This window comes from Phyllobates terribilis, unplaced genomic scaffold (genome assembly GCF_046119375.1).
Source record: "Phyllobates terribilis strain yellow unplaced genomic scaffold, ASM4611937v1 Scaffold_10__3_contigs__length_209671492, whole genome shotgun sequence".
NCBI classification, from domain to species: Eukaryota; Metazoa; Chordata; class Amphibia; order Anura; family Dendrobatidae; genus Phyllobates; species Phyllobates terribilis.
In genome coordinates this window covers 190,210,779-190,229,738 of record NW_027362770.1, presented here as the reverse complement: position 1 = coordinate 190,229,738, position 18,960 = coordinate 190,210,779, and the positions used below count along the sequence as shown (strand labels likewise).

Genomic DNA, 18,960 nt, shown 5'->3' with positions numbered 1-18,960 from the left:
GGTGGCTTTAGGGTTATGGTTTAGGGATTGATTGTTAGATTCAAGGTCTGAATTAATTTTAGGAGTCTGATTTAATTTTAGGGGTCTGGTGTAGGAGAACGGCACTCAGGGGTTAAAACGCTGAAATGCCCTGCCGCTTCCAGGCCTGAACAAAACCCTGCGGAACTGATCCAGAGGAGAGAAGTTGTAGGAGGGATGGAATTGGCCAGTGCTCCGGGTCAGGTGACGCCGACAAAGCCAGCCTTGGATACAAAAGGCCAGCGCGCCATAATAGAAGAGGACTGGGCACCAAGGGAAGTGGCAATTGGTTCTGCTGCAGCTCCAGCAGCCGTGATAGTTGGCTGCAGTCGCAGATGACGACGGTCAAGCACTGAAGACCAGAGCTTCACCACTCAAGGTCCAGACTTCACCCATCGACGGTCAAACACCGAAGACCCTAACGACGCCAGTCAAGGCTTCCAACACAGACGACGCCGGTCAACAGCTGAGGACTAGCCCCCATCGATACAGACCAAGGAGACACTTGTCTTTGATCAAGTACCGAAGAAGCCCTGAGGATACTCGGCCAGAGACTCTTGCTTGTGCCAGAGATCGAAGGAGACGTGTGGGACGGGCCATCTCTTTCAGCAGAGACTTACGATACCAGGCATGGTCAGAGGGAGTCCTGCAAGTCAGATGGCTTCCGGCTGACACTAGAACGGCCCAGAGAGGACTGATAGACTTTGTTAGGAAAACGTGTGGCTAGTGAGGCGGACCAGCAGCCCTTGTTGGGTCCAGAAAGCCGCTGAAGTTCTTAGAGACTGTTTCTGCCAAGTACAGCGTTTACCCCTCTCCCAACTAGAATTAGGTTGGATTGTAGACTCCCAAGTTTATCCTGATAGTCGCCATTGTACATTAACCAATATATTGCTGGTTAATTGTTTTGTCTCTGATTCTATGAATACTGTGTCTGTATAATCTGCCTCTAATAGCAATCTATCATATTATTCTGTTAAGCAAATAAAAAAGTAGATTGTTGTTCCGCCTGGTGTCTCCACCATTGCATATAGTTCACCTGCTTACACTGGTTTGGAGTATAAATTAATTTTAGGGGTGTGATACGGGTTCTGAATTAAATTCAGGGGTTTAATCTGGGATCTTGTCTATGGTATCTAACAAACTGGACATTCAGCGTTTCCCACTCACACACCACCTCCTCATCTCGCCCTGTATCTGTCGGTGTCCCCCAAGATTCAGTTCTAGGACACCTGCTCTCCTCCATTTACACCTCCTGGGACAGCTCATAGAGTCTCATGGCTTTCAGTATCACCTCTATGCTGATGACACACAGATCTACCTCTCTGGACCGGATATCACCTCCTTCGAACCAAAATCCCACAATGTCTGTCTGCTATTTCATCTTTCTTCTCTGCTAGATTTCTAAAACTTAACATGGATAAAATAGAATTCATCATCTTTCCCCCATCTCACTCAGCCCCCCATCTGACCTATCCATCAAAATCAATGGCTGTCCACTTTCCCCAGTCTGACAAGCTCGCTGCCTCAGGGTAACCCTGGACTCTGATCTCTCCTTCAAACCACATATCCAAGCCCTTTCCACTTCCTGCCGACACCAACTCAAAAATATCTCCCAGATCCGTGCATTCCTTAATCAAGAATCTGCAAAAACAATAGTCCATGACCTCACCATCTCCCGCCTCGACTACTGCAACCTCCTGCTCTGTGGCCTCCCCTCTAACACTCTCACGCCTGTCCAATCTATCCTAAAGTCTGTTGCCCGACTAATCCACCTGTCCCCCCGCTATTCCCCAGCCTCTCCTCTCTGTCAATCTCTTCACTGGCTCCCCAGTGGCCAGAGACTCCAGTTCAAAACTCTAACCATGACATACAAAGCCATCCACAACCTGTCTCCTCCATACATCTGTGACCTAGTCTCCCGGTACATACCCGCACGCAACCTCCGATTCTTACAAGATCTCCTTCTCTACTCCTCTATCTCCTCTTCCCACAATCGCATACAAGATCTCTTCCGTGCATCCTCCCTACTGTGGAACTCTCTACTCCATCATATCGGCCTCTCGCCTACCGTGGAAACCTTCAAAAGGAACCTGAAGACCCACCTCTTCCGACAAGCCTACAACCTGCATTAACCCTTGTCTCACGACCAGCTCTACCCTCACCTACTGTATCCTCACCCATCCATTGTAGATTGTGAGTCCTCGCTGGCAGGGTCCTCTCTCCTCTTGTTCCAGTCGAGGACTTGTATTGTTCAAAGATTATTGTACCTGTTTTTTCCTATGTATACCCCTTTTCACATGTAAAGCGTCATGGAATAAATGGCGCTATAGTAATAATAATGGTATGAATTACATTTTCGGGGGCTAGTCAAGGTCCGATTTTTTAACAGGGGTCTGATCTGGGCTTAGAATGAGTTTAGGAATCTGATCTTGGATCTTAATGAGTTTAAGGGGTCTTAATTAATTTCGGAGTTTGGTCTGAATTAACTTAGATCTCGATTAATTATAAGAGTCTGGTGTCCTAATTAACTTATGGGTCTGGTCTGTTTTTCCCACTAATAAATATAAATAAATCTTGACATAAACAGTTCTACAAAGTTTGCAAAAATTTTATGAAGAAGGCATTGTTCCTGCTGGTTTTTATCTCTGACCATCTCTTGCCGGCAGACCCAGCAAGTGTCCAACTCACTTAATGAGTTCAAGAGAGGCCTGGACGCCTTTCTTGAGAACAATAAAATTACATCTTATGCTTAGTGATAGTTAATTAATCCAGGGATTTAATCTGACTGCCAGATTGGTGTCGGGAAGTGAATTTTTCCTCAATGATGTAAATTGGCCTATACCGCATGGTTTTTTTTTGCCTTCCCCTGGATCAACGCTGCGGAATAGCTGCAGTGCACAAGAAATAGGCTGAACTGGATGGACGCTTGTCTTTTTTCGGCCTTATAAACTATGTAACTATGTAACCCAAACTCCAAATTAATGGAGTCCCCCTGGTACAACGAAATATTGAAGAAGTTACTGATATTAACAAGAAAGAGACTTCTGGAAGCCTTGGACTTCAACACCAGATAAGCACAGAATTTATTGTGTCCATTCCATAAATTATTAACCACACATTTGGCATCAGACATTCACAGGAAGCCATAAATGATAGAAAATATCCCCTCCACCCCCCAGTGAGGGTGCTGATCCCTTATCAAACATGGCGGTAATATTTTGTAAGTAGAACAACATTTTATTTGGTAGATACCTGGTGCAAATATTAATTTTTTTCAATTCTGGAAAGACTTGATTGCCATCACAAGTGACAGTACATTCAGTAACTCTTCACTGACGACCACATTTTCACATTAATTAAATAAAATAGAAACCGGAGAGAAGTTTACAAGAAAAAAATGACGCCATCTATACACCCCGGCTTGTCGGATTTGGGCGACACAATTTAGGTCACATTTTTGTTATACAGTTTTACGTTTCTCTATAGTAGCTGAAATTCTGTTTAGTCTGATCCTAAAGTCGTACCTATTCCTATCTGTCCACTATTACTTTTTAACATCTGTTTGAACAGAAAGAAGTACGACTACACAGGCTTTGTTTGTAGTCTGTTACCATGGAGACACAAAGGGATTTGTATATTTTTTTTCAGATTAAAGATATTGGCAAAGTTGCTTTTTTTTAATTCTGGATTAAATTAAATAATAAAAATTTGTTATAAAAGTGGACACAGCAACCTGGTGTTTTGGTGGCTGCAGAATTTGGGGCATCTGTGGTCTTAACATTTGTGGCCTGATAATTTATGGGCAAAGGGTCCTTAATATTTATGTTTGGTGTCTGATAATTTTCTGGTCTAGAATCTGTAATTTTTGAGGTCCATGGTCTGAAAATTTAGTGATTTTGTGTCAGAAGAATTTAAGGGTCAGGGGTCCTAAAATTGATGGATGTGGGCCTGATAATTTAGGGACTTGGGGTCCTAAAATTCATGGGTTTTGTGTCTTATATAGGGGTTGATAATTTAGGGGTCTGGTCTAGGGTCTGCTAATTTAGGGATTTTGGTGTCTGAAAAATTTAATGTTCTGAGGTCCTAAAATTGATAGTTCTAGGACCTGATAATTTAGGGACCTGGGGCCCTGAAATGTATGGGTTTAGTGTCTTATATAAGCTTCTTATTTGACGGTTGATCATTTAGAAGTCTGGCCTAGGGTGTGCTAATTTAGAGGTTTGGTTTGGGGTCTGATAATTTAGTGGTTTGGTGTCTATAGAATTTAGGGGTTTGGTGTTGAGTTGTTCTCCTGCATTACAAACAGCTGCTCAATGTTCATGCTAAGAGGGATTTTCATTTTTCAATACCCCCGTTACAGCCCCACCATCATTGTGTTGGGTTCAAAAGTAAAAACTGCTGTGCATTTTTTTTCGCCACTATAAAGGAAAAATTACTAAACAAAAAAGTTCTGTGTGAACACGGTGCTGGTGTCCGGCATGATGATCAGTCACTAGTGCGCCAATTTGCTTATATGTCCGGCTTTATTAGCCATTTATAGACTCGCTGGGATTTACTTACATATGATTTCTATTTTACGTTTCGACGATGAACCCTATTCTAAACATCAGCAAGGTGTCTATCATAATCCTCCCACCACAGGGTCTCTACAAGTCAGTACATGAGGACCTCCATGACTAAAGCTGAGCACGTGACTCCTTTGCTTAAGCCCGAGGCCGATCCACACCAACTACTAAGTTACACTACGCAATAAATCCACTCTACAACGAAGGTTTAGGTAGAAAGTTGATCCAAACCCAAATTTTTTAGATTTAGATAAACTGGCTTAATTTTTCTCATGTGCGGAAAACCACTTAAAACAGTGATCGCCAACCAAACTACAACCATGCATCATGAAATTCCTTTGTTATTCCTCCAGGAAATTTATGAATAAGAGACAAGTGGGTGTTACCATCTCACTTGAGAAGGGGCTACACAATCTGACTGTCAGGTCTGATTGGACACTCCCAACTAGTGAACCCCAATTTTTTTTATATATTTCCATGAGGAATAAAACAATATACCGTATAATGATGGTAGGGTATGAGATATATTTTTGTCTTTTGTAGGTTTTGCTTCTTTTTGCTAGTGTGAACATGCTCCTATTTCTTGCATGTCTACCATCTTAGACCTCAGTTTACATTGCTTGGTTTTTTGTCTTGTTTGCATTCTGTGCAATTTAAGGGTGTGGCATCCCCTTTGTTGAGCTGATTAGTATATATGTAGCTTACCACGGGCCTAGGTGGTCTGGAGTTGGGACCCGGTCCTATTTGTCTACCCTTTTATATGCATTACTTCAACTTTGATATACAGTAAGGTTTTTAATATAGGCAGTATAGGTACCGTCCCAATTTAGGGTCACCTTGCCGCTGGTGGGACGGCTTGTATACTTTTTTTGATCAAAAATAGTTCACTAAGTACCCTATATTTATTATGCAACTTTGCTTTACATTTATATATAATGATGGTAGGGTATGAGATATATTTTTGTCTTTTGTAGGTTTTGCAGGAATAAAACAATGTAGAATTCTAAGGACGGATGCACCAGAATTTTTCATTTCTAGGGGAAAACAATTATTTACGTCATATCTCGTGCAGTTCTAAAATAAGGTCTATTCTTAGGAGTTAACACTTATTTGGTACTTCGCTTAGGCATCTGATACAAACAGGCTGCTGATAGGCTATACTAGCAATTAGGAGTATTCCTTATATGAAAAGAAGTGGAGAAAATTGAAACAAGGATCACTTCAGTATTGAAACTTGAAGGCATGGACAAGGATTAAACAGTAAGTTATGATGGCAGCAAACTATTCTGTGATGACTTTACTGGAAAGCTATAAGAAGTCATAAAGGCTATGGTCACCTTTGCACAGAATTTTTTTTATTGATCATTGCATCTTAAACCAAACACTTGGCAACTTTATAAATAATTCTTAAAATGTCCTAACATTTTTCCGCTGTACAGTCTGAGTAACTCCTTCACCTAGCTGGTTATCCTGCTGCTTCCTATAGACTGTAGATGACAGTACACTGGTCTTGATCGTTGCAACTCTCTCCGCTTTCCTTCTTTCAGTGTTAAACTAGATTAGACTAACGTGGGTTAAACATGTGAATTTTAACAGAACAACCAAGTGAGGGTTTCTAGACTTTTCCTCAAGATGTTTGGGTAAGACGGCAGTCAGGCAGTTGGACTTCAACATGTCGGATTCTTATTTTCTCATAGAGTTACCTGGCAGAACCTTATTCTCTCCATACAGAACACATGCACATTTGGCCAAGTTGAGAGAGGGTGGGAGTAGGACGCAAAGCTGTCAACCAAACAAGTGTTTGGCTTACAGGCATCTAATGTGTATGGCCAGCCAAAGACTCACCATTTTTCTGCTGCAGAGGCTGTGTAACTTCTTCTGGTTATTCTGCTGCTTCTAAGAGAGCACACTGCTCTTGACTATGGCAACTCTCTTTGTTTTCCTTCTTGCAGAGTTAAGCTAGTCCTAAATATTACAATAATGTGGGTTGAATGCACCAATTTTGACAGGATGACAAAATAAAGACATCTTTGTTTTTCCCCAAGATGTTGGAAATCACTGGCTGATTCTTTTTTTCAAAGAAGATAACCTGCGGTCAGAGGTGTTTGGCAGCACCTTATTTCCCTCTCTCTATACAGAACACAGGCACACTTGGCCAAATCAAGGGAGGGTGGGAGCAGGACGCAAAGCTTTCAACCAAATAAGCATCGGCAGACAGGTATCTAATGTGTATGGCCTGCCAAAGACTTTAAACATTTTTCTGCTGTAGAGGTTGTGTAACTTCTTTGACTAGCTGGTTATCCTGATTTTCCCTAGCTAGTATACTGTCTTTGGCTGTAGCAACTCTTGGCAGCACCTTATTTCCCTCTCTCACGCACACTTGGCCAAGCCAAATAGGATTGGGGAAAGGAGATAGCTGTCAATCAAACAGGAGTATGGCAGACATATATCTAATGTGTTTGGCAAGCCTGAAAGATAGAGGCGGGGAGTGGTAGGTTGAGAAGGTTGCAGGACAGATGAGAGTAAGGAGAAGTGAAAAAAGCATCCTAGTCTTCAGGGAGGGCAGGACACTCAGACTGTACTGAATCAGATAGGGAGAAAAGCACACAATGCAGACTTTGCAGGGGAAAATCAGTCCAGGAATGAAGTTTTGCTGATACATGAGAGTTTGTGAAGACAGACCTCACAAGCAGCATGTATTACTTTGAGGGACACAATCACAGGATAAAAGAGGTAAACTGAATATTAAGGGGTATGGGAATCTATGAAAGAATGAAGATGAGACTAAAACTAAGTGCAACTCACGTTAACCACTAACTTTTGCACAAACCATTTCTTCTATGTCAAGGGTGTCCATAGCCTTTAATAGTACACAACGTATACTATAATACAGTACAATTTGATAACGCAGTTGCGATGGCAGAACACATCCTAATCAGTAGACTACATACAAAAAAAACAGTAATTCAAGTGAGAGTTGTATGCAATGTGCTTCGAAAAATAAGCCATAGCCAAGACACCCCGTATACAAGACACAGACAACAACGTCGAGAATTTAGTATGGAGCTGGCATTCACATTCACAATCGCCACGAAAATGATGACAACATTTCTAGAACTCCAAGGCCAAGGATGGGACGTCCTATTGGATATTTATCCCGCACTTAAATACATTCTGAACAGTGTTCACAGTTTTTCTGCTGCGGAAAGAGAAAATTCGACTCATCTCCGACAACAGTAGTAATAGAAAGATGCATAAGTTATACCATAGACCTGTACCATCTGCCTTGGTACAGAAATGCCCTTTTAAGCAGCATATATATATATATATATATATATACAAATACATTTCCCCATCTGGTGGGGCAGCTAACAGTACAAGGACATGCGGCTCCTGCGCATCGCTTCGCTTATTAAGTAGGCCGGACTTAATTCTGGTTCCTCCGTCATAACTACTATGTTCTGCCATTCGCATGTCAGGTTCGATTTCTTTATCGCATCCACGACGCTCAGAGCATAAAGGCAGTCATCGAAGGTGGCCGCCATGGTCAACGGCCTGCCGTCCCATGTTCTCCTGTCTTCCTGGTCTTCAAACGCTAGCCGCACCGCCTGTACCATTTTGATAGTTCCTCTAAGGTACGGGGAAGGGATGTCACTAAAAGCCTTTTCAGGCAAAAGGGAATTACTGATGGGTGTGGGGTCTTTTAAGAGTAATTCTCGCTCGGAGGAGCTGTTATTCTGTCCGTAGAGATCTGTCCCCATGACAATTAGTCTACCGGATGATCCTACCAATGTTATGTGTTGTTTAAACTCCCCGGGTACGTTAAAGTTGAGCGTCACCGTACAACACACTCCACCTTCGAGGACCATCTGAAATGTGCAGAAGTCGTCGCTGGTTATCTGCCGGATTCCCTTTATGTGGTCCGTCTGCTTGACGAAGGTTTTCAGAAGTCCGTGGACCTTCACCGCTTTCTGGTTAGTTAGGAAAGTCAAGAGGTCAATGATGTAGCTACCGACAGAATGCAGCCCACCACCGCCCATCAGGTCGTCACAGCTCCAGTTGTATTTTTTGCCCAGTAGACTTCCACCGTGGACCTGGACCTCGCACACTTGAAGTTCCCCCACGTATCCTTCTTGTATAAGCTGCTTCATCTTCACAAAAGCGGGAAGAAATCTCAAGACGTTTCCCATGATGCTCATGAGCTTGGGATAATAGTGGGCAGCCGACATCATACGAAACGCGTCGAGAGGTGTCGCTGTTCTGTCGCAGATGACGTTTTTACCAATACCTGCAGGAGAAGAAGATAAGAATTAGATATACATATACCACTATGGAAAAATATTGTTTCTTAAATTTCTGGAAAATAAAAACTCAATACCGATACCAGAAGGAAAAAACTAATAATTGCAAATACCCTTTTCTAGAGCAATGGATATTTGAGAACACCTCATATTTCCAAACGTTTGTCCATCATTGGTTCCTCATTCAATACTTAAGTTTAGTCAGAGACTAATCATTGTCCAAATCCAGTCCGGTGGTCCAGATGAACAGGCCCCGAAGACCTGCCACCATACATACAATGGAAGAGGATAATGTTACCTAGACCGGTGGTCCAGATGAACAGGTCCCGAAGACCATTCGCCATACATGCATTGGTAGAGGACAATGTTACCTCCAGTGTATTCAGTCGAATAACAAACCAGATCTTGACGATATCCAGCGCCAGGATGTTCTGTATAGATTTTATTTTAGGTCTGAAATTCTGAATAAATTTTAGGGGTCTGAGATCATTTTAGGAGTGTGTTCTGGGGTATTAACTAATTTTACGAGGTGGTGTGGAGTCTGATTGTTTTCAATAGCAATGAATAGTAAATAATACTACAGAGTTTGCGAAATGTTGAAAAATATATGCCATCTTTACTGACGGACCTTTATCTTTACCGCAGAGTACCTCTACTCCATGGTATGACACTATATTTTAGGAAATGATTAGGAACACAATTTTTTCACAATTGGTCTTCTCTACAACACACGCCCAGAAGTTTCTGGAAATTTAAGACATACAGGAATTTGCTTCAGAAATTTGCCATCTTTACTGCCGGACCTTTATCTTTACAGCAGACTAAAATAAATCTCCTTACTAAAATTAGTTGAGTACCTCTACTCCATGGTATGACACTATATTTTAGGAAACGATTAGGAACACTATTTTTTCACAATTGGTCTTCTCTACAACACACGCTCAGAAGTTTCTGGAAATTTAAGACATACAGGAATTTGCTTCAGAAATTTGCCATCTTTACTGCCGGACCTTTATCTTTACCGCAGACTAAAAAAAATCTCCTTACTAAAATTAGTTGAGTACCTCTACTCCATGGTATGACACTATATTTTAGGAAATGATTAGGAACACAATTTTTTCACAATTGGTCTTTTCTACAACACACGCTTCTGGAAATTTAAGACATATAGGAATTTACTTCAGAAATTTTAAATAATGTCTGACAATGTAGACTTTTTGCCAATAATACACTGTGAGTCAATGACTCGGACTCCATGAATAATACTCAAACATATTTTTTTTTTGTGTTCAAACTTCTAATACAGTCATTAAAGGTAATTATTGTCTTATTGGTCATTCATTAAATATCCACCAAACAATTCTTAGTAGGTTCATAAAAATGTACCCAAGACTACACTGTGACTACTCATATAGTTCCAGTTCCAGCCCACGATCCTGGAGGTCAGATGTGAGGATTGCTTCACTACTTATTTACCTAATATATCAAAAATTGCCGATTAATCAAGTCCAGCAATTTTCGATCTTGACGAAGGGTCATGTTGGAGTCAGAAACGCCTGATTCATTAAGAGGTGCACACGAAAGTGGCATGAAAACGCCAAAAGTTGCACATTTTTTTGAACAAATCTGCACCAGATTTACACCACAATTTCACGTAATTGTTTTGTTGATTCATGGCCATAGTTAAAACACAGGCACAAGTCCACCATGTCCAATCTGTAATTCTAACTTGGTTATCCAGAGGAAGGTCATCCTCTCTTGAGTCAGAAATTAATTGTCCCACGTTAGGGGAAAAATTTCTAATATCGTAAAGTAAATCCCCAGATCTGCAAAAATCTAGAACTCGTAACCTTTTATATTAATATTTTTTTTTCCAGGAAGGCATCAAGACTACTCCAGAAGATGATGAATGAAATCAACCATTGTGTGGACAGTTCCATAATCTCATTGCTCTTACAGTAAAGAATCCCTGTCTGCGGTGATGGGGAAACCCTTCCTCTAGATGTAGACCATGCCCTCTTATCGTTGTTGCAGTCTAAGGTATAAACAAAATCATTATGTCCATCAAGGCTTTAGGTTTGGCGCACGCAAAAGATTTCAGGGGCTCTTCTAGAAAACGGAAAAAATATTTCTGAGGGTTGTTTTTTGGATGACTTATTCTGTCAGTTGTCCTTGGCGGACAAATATCAATAAATCACCGCCATCCCTAGTCTTGTTTCAAGGCTCTTTACTGGATCAGACCTTGACTTACACGGTAGCTATCTATATATTGAGCTCCAGTTTTAAGAAGGGTGATATCAGTTCTGGACACTCCTTGATATCAGCACAGGCACAAAAGAAATGGTTACTCGAAAAATACACCGCTGCTCGGGGACCTCCCGGAGAAGTCTGTCGGACGCTGTAAATTCGCCAGCAATCAATTAGTACGATCGTTCAGCAAAGAAGATGAATGAGAATCCAAGAACCATTAGCTCCAAACTGAATATTGATGCTCGCTGCATATTTTATACGATGGCCTCTATCCCCGTGATCACTCTGTTTATGGAGTCGCGGGCGCAGTACCGGAGTCTTGGAGTATTATTCGGCTGAATGCACTTTCTTTATAATTTTTTGCATAAATTCTCCAAATAAATATAAGGCGATTCCCATGTCCAATGGCTAGAACCACTGCTCCGAACCAGCTTATCGGTCATCAGCCCGAGGATCCTGGAGCATTTTTTAAGGGGTATTCTGAAAATGGACATATAAGGCCCACAAGGATTAATTTCTTATAAATACAAGTTTCATCTCTTGGACCTGCAGCTAAGTTGACAACAGGATCTGCAAAGTGAAGTGGCACTGAGGCTGAATTTGATGGAAAGGTGCTTGGGTAATTCTAATAGGCTGTGCAGTGTGTATGTGCAGCCATCTCCCTAGACTATGCAGTGTGTATGTGCAGCCATCTCCCTCGACTGTGCAGTGTGTATGTGCAGCCATCTCCCTAGACTGTGCAGTGTGTATGTGCAGCCATCTCCCTCCACTGTGCAGAGTGTGTGTGCAGCGATCTCCCTAGACTGTGCAGTGTGTATGTGCAGCCATCTCCCTCCACTGTGCAGAGTGTGTGTGCAGCGATCTCTCTAGACTGTGCAGTGTGTATGTGCAGCCATCTCTCTAGACTGTGCAGTGTGTATGTGCAGCCATCTCCCTCCACTGTGCAGAGTGTGTGTGCAGCGATCTCTCTAGACTGTGCAGTGTGTATGTGCAGCCATCTCCCTCCACTGTGCAGAGTGTGTGTGCAGCGATCTCTCTAGACTGTGCAGTGTGTATGTGCAGCGATCTCCCTCCACTGTGCAGTGTGTGCAGCGATCTCCCTCCACTGTGCAGTGTGTATGTGCAGCCATCTCCCTCGACTGTGCAGTGTGTATGTGCAGCCATCTCCCTAGACTGTGCAGTGTGTATGTGCAGCCATCTCCCTCGACAGTGCAGTGTGTATGTGCAGCCATCTCCCTAGACTGTGCAGTGTGTATGTGCAGCCATCTCCCTCGACTGTGCAGTGTGTATGTGCAGCCATCTCCCTAGACTGTGCAGTGTGTATGTGCAGCCATCTCCCTCCACTGTGCAGAGTGTGTGTGCAGCGATCTCCCTAGACTGTGCAGTGTGTATGTGCAGCCATCTCCCTCCACTGTGCAGAGTGTGTGTGCAGTGATCTCTCTAGACTGTGCAGTGTGTATGTGCAGCCATCTCCCTCCACTGTGCAGAGTGTGTGTGCAGCGATCTCTCTAGACTGTGCAGTGTGTATGTGCAGCCATCTCCCTCCACTGTGCAGAGTGTGTGTGCAGCGATCTCTCTAGACTGTGCAGTGTGTATGTGCAGCCATCTCCCTCCACTGTGCAGAGTGTGTGGGCAGCGATCTCCCTCCACTGTGCAGTGTGTATGTGCGGCCATCTCCCTCGACTGTGCAGTGTGTATGTGCAGCCATCTCCCTAGACTGTGCAGTGTGTATGTGCAGCCATCTCCCTCGACTGTGCAGTGTGTATGTGCAGCCATCTCCCTAGACTGTGCAGTGTGTATGTGCAGCCATCTCCCTCGACTGTGCAGAGTGTGTATGTGCAGCGATCTCCCTAGGCTGTGCAGTGTGTATGTGCAGCCATCTTCCTCGACTATGCAGTGTGTACGTGCAGCCATCTTCCTGTTGAATATGGAGGACTTTACAGAAGGATTTGGTATGTACACAGGAGATTTGCCAGCTTTTCTATTTCGCTAAGTCTCCTAGACATTCTGAGACTGTTAGCAAGTACAATACATATTTTTTTTACCAGTATCTATCATATTTTTTTTCCCAGCAAAACGTTGGCTTCAACAAACACCATAACGCAAGTATGAACAGTATACACAGTTATATCCTCCTCTAGCAGCAACTACTCCTTTAGTTGCAGCTTTATCTTCCTCTGCAAGCGGATTACTTTTTTTACAAGCAGCTGTCTTTGTCCTCTAACAGTTTACTCCTTTATTGTGACCGCACTAGCTTCATCTTGCTTCATGCACCCCAAACGTCATGGGGTCAGCATTTGACTTCAAAATCGTGCGGAAACTGAATATCACGGTGAGTGGAGTTTTGAATGCATGCAGCATTGTGAAATGAATCACCCTTACAAGCAGCTGTATCCTCTGCCTCTTCTTGGAGATTAACCTTTTACAAGCAGATGTGTCTTCCTCTAGTTGTATAACCCTTTGCAATCAGCTGTGTCCTCTTCTAGCTGAATAACTCTTTACAAGCAGCTATGTCCTCTAGCTGAATAACCCTTTACAAGCAGCTGTGTCCTCCTCAAGCCAATTAACCCTTTAGAACCTAATTAACCCATTACAAACAGCTGGATTCTCCACCACTAGCTGGGCTGAATAATACACAGGAAAATCTAATGGCTGATATTTAACAATTTTCTATATAAAGTAAACTTCAAGCTCCCGTCTAAAGGCAAAACTATATGTAGCTTGATTGTTCTACTGCTGATGCATTCATTTGCCTGGTCTGAGATCACTTTTAATCAGCTTATGAGAAAAATAGGTAAATTGGTTCATCCATTGTGTTCTATGCAAAAACCGGAAATTGACAAACCTTGATGGTGACATCTGTCAATTTTGACTGGGCAAGTGGCCAAATTTACAGTCACAAGTTCCCTCTTGTAGGACTCAGTAAGCAGACACTAAGAGTATCTAAACCTATTTTGGCGGACTTAATATTATTTTTTTTTACTTTGGGGGGCCCATATGGTAATGTGTAATATAAAACTGCCTATATAGTATGTGGTTAAAATGCTTATGCAACTCTAAGTATTTTTTTTAAAGTTTGATTGGTTTAGGGTGGTTTTAGAAGTTTTTAGGAATAAATGTATTTGCGACAATTTTCCTTACATTTTTTTATTAACTTTTATAAGAAGCTCATTTACCAGAGTAACATTTGGTGACTTTCCTGACATTTGTGCGCTCTTCCGGCCTTGATTACTTTCAGGAAGTTGCTTTGTTCGCGACTTAACAAACCATTTCCACTTTTATTTTGCCGGCCACTCTACATCGATTTAGTAAGGGAGAAACACTTTCTCCTGCCTGAAGCTCGTCCTCCTCCTCCTCCCCAGATGAAAGAAATTTCCTTACTTCTGACAGAAAAAAAAACCTGTCCTAGGACTCATCAATGAATATAATCCTTGAGCGTTACCATTAGACTTGGTCTCTATGAAGTCCAAAGTCAAAGGTAAATGCTATAAATGTCCACGGCGGGAAGAGTCGTCATTAATGAAACAGTAAAACAGGGCAGAAGCTCAGTAAAAAGACATCTACAACAACAATTAGTTAACAAGCCACAACATGGGAACGAGGACCTTCCACTAAATGCACTTGGCCGACTGTAGGAAATATATAGCGTTCAGGTAACAAGACTAACCCGTTGGAAAAATATGAAAAATTAAAGGGGTACTCCAGCCACATCAGTTGCTTTAGCATCATATGGGCAGTTAATATTCTTTTTATAGCTGTCGGACCAACACTCATTTGGCCAACAGTTATCTTTCCTCCATACTGATGTTCTTCCAGCTCAGATGAGCCGTCATGGATGGGGAGGGTGGAGCAAGCCGCTGCCCAACTTATCTGGTAACAGCTTATCTGCCTGGGGAAGAAAAGGATCGAGCGATTGAATTCAAGCTGTCTGATCCTTCTTTGTCCCAATATCATTTGTAAGGGAAGAGTCTGGAGGTCCCATAAACATTTGATGGTTGTCTGATCCTGACGAAAACTGAGGGTTCAGTCAATTTAAGGGATTATTCCCATCCCTAAAAATGATCACCAAAGACTTATCTGATAGCGGCTTATCTGCCTGGGGAAGAAAAGGATCGAGCGATTGAATTAAAGCTGTCTGATCCTTCTTTGTCCCAATATCATTTGTCGGGGAAGAGTCTGGAGGTCCCATAAACATTTGATGGTTGTCTGATCCTGACAAAAATTAAGGGTTCAGCCAATTTAAGGGATTATTCCCATCCCTAAAAATGATCACCAAAGACTTATCTGATAGCGGCTTATCTGCCTGGGGAAGAAAAGGATCGAGCGATTGAATTCAAGCTGTCTGATCCTTCTTTGTCCCAATATCATTTGTCGGGGAAGAGTCTGGAGGTCCCATAAACATTTGATGGTTGTCTGATCCTGACAAAAACTAAGGGTTCAGCCACTTTACGGGATGATTCCCATGCCTAAAAATGATCCCTAAACACTTATCTGGCAGCAGCTCATCTAGCTGGGGAACAAACGAGTCGGGTGAATAAATTTTAACTGCCTGATCCTTAAAAGTTATCACCTGTCTAAAGGATAAAAGTAAACCACCAACGAGTCCCCCACCAACCTTCAGAATGGTGCTTTGAAATTCCCCATCAGAATGGAGTGCTGGTCGCACATTCGCTTCGTTCATTCTCTACGGGAGTAGTGGAGATAACACTCTGTCCATTCTGATGAGGCATTTTAGGACACTGTTCTAAGGATCTATGAGGGATTTGGTTATTATAGGAGTTTTTAGAGAAGAAACTCTCCAAATCTATCTCAAAAACTCTTGAACTCCTGCTCCAAAAACTCAACAAAAAGACTCAGTCTGCATTCACCATTAGAGAAGTAACTTCTAACCGTGTGCCCTGCTGATACCCAACATTTACTTGCAAATCTTCTCAGTCCATACCCCAAACACAAGATTAACCAGAAGTAGTGCCCCCTACTGCACAATTCAGGTACCTATTCGTGGAGACGTTACCATTTAGCAGGGAGGATGTGTCTCTAATTCCTGACACACAAATTATACTGACAGAAAGGTTTTCTAGGCAGGACTCGCCTTTCCAGAAATTCCTGCTGTGTACTGCTCTGGGGGACACACACCCTGCGGTTTAGGCCGAGCAGAATATATATCAAGAAGCAAATATTTATACATCGATGAACAAACAGATGTTCTTCTACCTTAAAGGGGGACTGTAAAATGACACCCTACATTCTGAAAACGAGAGGATGCAACCCTTTAACATACAGTCAGGCCCTATTGTAGCTCAGCGCAGAATTTATGGGGTTAGATCACAAAATGTCTTCCTGCTATGACCTCCAGAAATCAGCTTTAATCTCTGCCAGAAACCTGACAGTAAAGGTGTTCAGTTTTCCTGCACTGTCCCCACAGGAGAAGTGCAGTATTACATTTTTTTTCCATTTATATCTATGGGATGCCATGACTAAGAACCCTTTAATACTTTGGGTTCTTAATGTCTTGGCTTTTTTGGCTATATTTTTTTAAACATGGAATATTTGTAATTTTTATACTTCATATTGAAATAAATTACATAGGTTTTTATCTGCAAGACGAATTTCATGTTGATCTGGATCCAGCAGCTGGTGGCTGCTCTAGCTGCTGACTGCTCTAGCAGCTGACTTCTCTAGTTGCTGACCGCTCTAGCTGCTGACTGCTCTACCTGGTGACTACTCCATCTACTGACTGCTCTACCTGCTAAATGCTCTATCTGCTGACTGCGCTACCTGGTGACCACTCCATCTACTGACTGCTGTACCTGTTAAATGCTCTATCTGCTGACTGCGCTACCTGGTGGCCACTCCATATACTGACTGCTCTACCTGCTAAATGCTCTATCTGCTGACTGCGCTACCTGGTGGCCACTCCATCTACTGACTGCTCTACCTGCTAAATGCTCTATCTGCTGACTGCGCTACCTGGTGGCCACTCCATCTACTGACTGCTCTACCTGCTAAATGCTCTATCTGCTGACTGCGCTACCTGCTAAATGCTCTATCTGCTGACTACTCTACCTGGTGATGACTCCATCTACTGACCGCTCTACCTGCTAAATCCTCTAGCCACTGACTGCTCTATCTACTGAGTGCTGAACCTGATGACTGCTCTACCTGGCGACTGCTATATCTACTGATTGCTCTACCTGCTTACTGCTCTGTCAGCTGACTGCTCTACCTGGTGACTGCTATATCTACTGATTGCTCTACCAGCTGGCTGCTCTAGCTGCTGATTGCTCTATCCGCTGACTGCTCTACCTGATTACCACTCCATTTACTGACTGCTGTACCTGCTAAAAACTCTAGCTGGTGACTGCTCTACCAGCTGACTGCTCTATCTACTGAGTGCTAAACCTGATGACTGCTCTACCTGGCGACTGCTATATCTACTGATTGCTCTACCTGCTTACTGCTCTGTCTGCTGACTGCTCTACCAGGTGACTACTATATCTACTGATTGCTCTACCTGCTGGCTGCTCTAGCTGCTGATTGCTCTATCCGCTGACTGCTCTACCTGGTTACCACTCCATTTACTGACTGCTGTACCTGCTAAAAACTCTAGCTGGTGACTGCTCTACCAGCTGACTGCTCTATATGCTGATTGCTCTACCTGCTGACTGATTTACCTGTTGACTGCTCTAGCTGCTGACTGCTCCACCTGCTGACTGCTTTACATGTCGACTGCTGATCACTTTACATGCTGACTGCTCTAGCTGCTGACTGCTCTACCCGGTATATCATACTGTCACGTTACTTGTCTAAGAACTTTGCAGTGAGGTAAGGAAGCATTATTTTGATTTGGAGAACTCTATATATCTGTGGTGGCAGGAACACAAGTCATTTCAGTTAAAGTGGTTGTATAGTGATAACTTATAGATAAGTAGGGGTCTAACCGCTGGGACTCACAAAAGGGCACACTTATCCATGCTTGACCACTGCTCCATTCATTCCGTATAGGGCTGTACAAGCAATTTGACCCCCCTCGAACACTAAGTTATCACCTTCTCCGTTGACAGGTGATAAGTAATATTCACTGGGCAACCAATTTAATGATGGGTACATCCTCTGCGAGGCGCAATTACAGGTCTGTGGTCGGCAAAGAACAATATTCTTTTGTTGACGCGACGTTCTACTGATCAGTTTTACACACACATTAGATAGATACTTGGTACCTGATACTAGAGTCAACGCTCTTCGCAGCTGCATAGATAGTAAGGTTGGACTTAGACCAAGGTCAGGCCTTTCCATTAAAGAATAAGTGTACATGTATTTGCACAGAGACACATACGTAAAGATTAAAACTCTGATCAGCCAGGACATTACTACCACTTGCCCAATACCATATAGCTCGCCATCTCTGACCCATCGAGCAGTGGACTCCACCAGACCTCTGAAGAAGTCTCTTGAAAGCCAAATCTCTGAATTCAACGAGTAAGATTTTTGATTGCACACAACGGACTATGGGAAATAGTAGACATGTTCTGGGACCAGGTTTGGCACAGTTTCGCTTCTTTATATAAACCTTCTAAATATAAAGCCCAAGTATTTAGGCCTCGGATGTAGCATGAGTGACTAAGTACATGGCACATTATTAGTAGCCGCACAAATGCCATACTTGGAATATTTCTCCTCGATGCCGTCGTCATTTTTCCCGTCAATTATAAGGAATGTAAACCAGGATAATGAAACCTTTCTACATGTTCCTTCATTTCTATGAGCCGTCACGCTTGATCTATGGGCCTGCGCTGCAGATCTACAAAGTGGGAGGCCGACAGCTC

At 42.7% G+C, this 18,960-nt stretch overlaps 1 protein-coding gene across 1 annotated transcript in view; it reads right to left on the bottom strand.

The window, feature by feature from the left end:
- Positions 1-3,071: 3,071 nt before the first annotated feature.
- The window catches only part of LOC141164811 (glucose-fructose oxidoreductase domain-containing protein 1-like), a 38,411-nt gene continuing 22,522 nt past the window's right edge, over positions 3,072-18,960 (bottom strand). Inside the window, exon 2 of the mRNA XM_073650382.1 lies at positions 3,072-8,871. Within this exon, the coding sequence (XP_073506483.1) occupies positions 7,952-8,871 (920 nt within the window). The 3' untranslated portion in view covers positions 3,072-7,951. The remainder of the gene's footprint in view (positions 8,872-18,960) is intronic.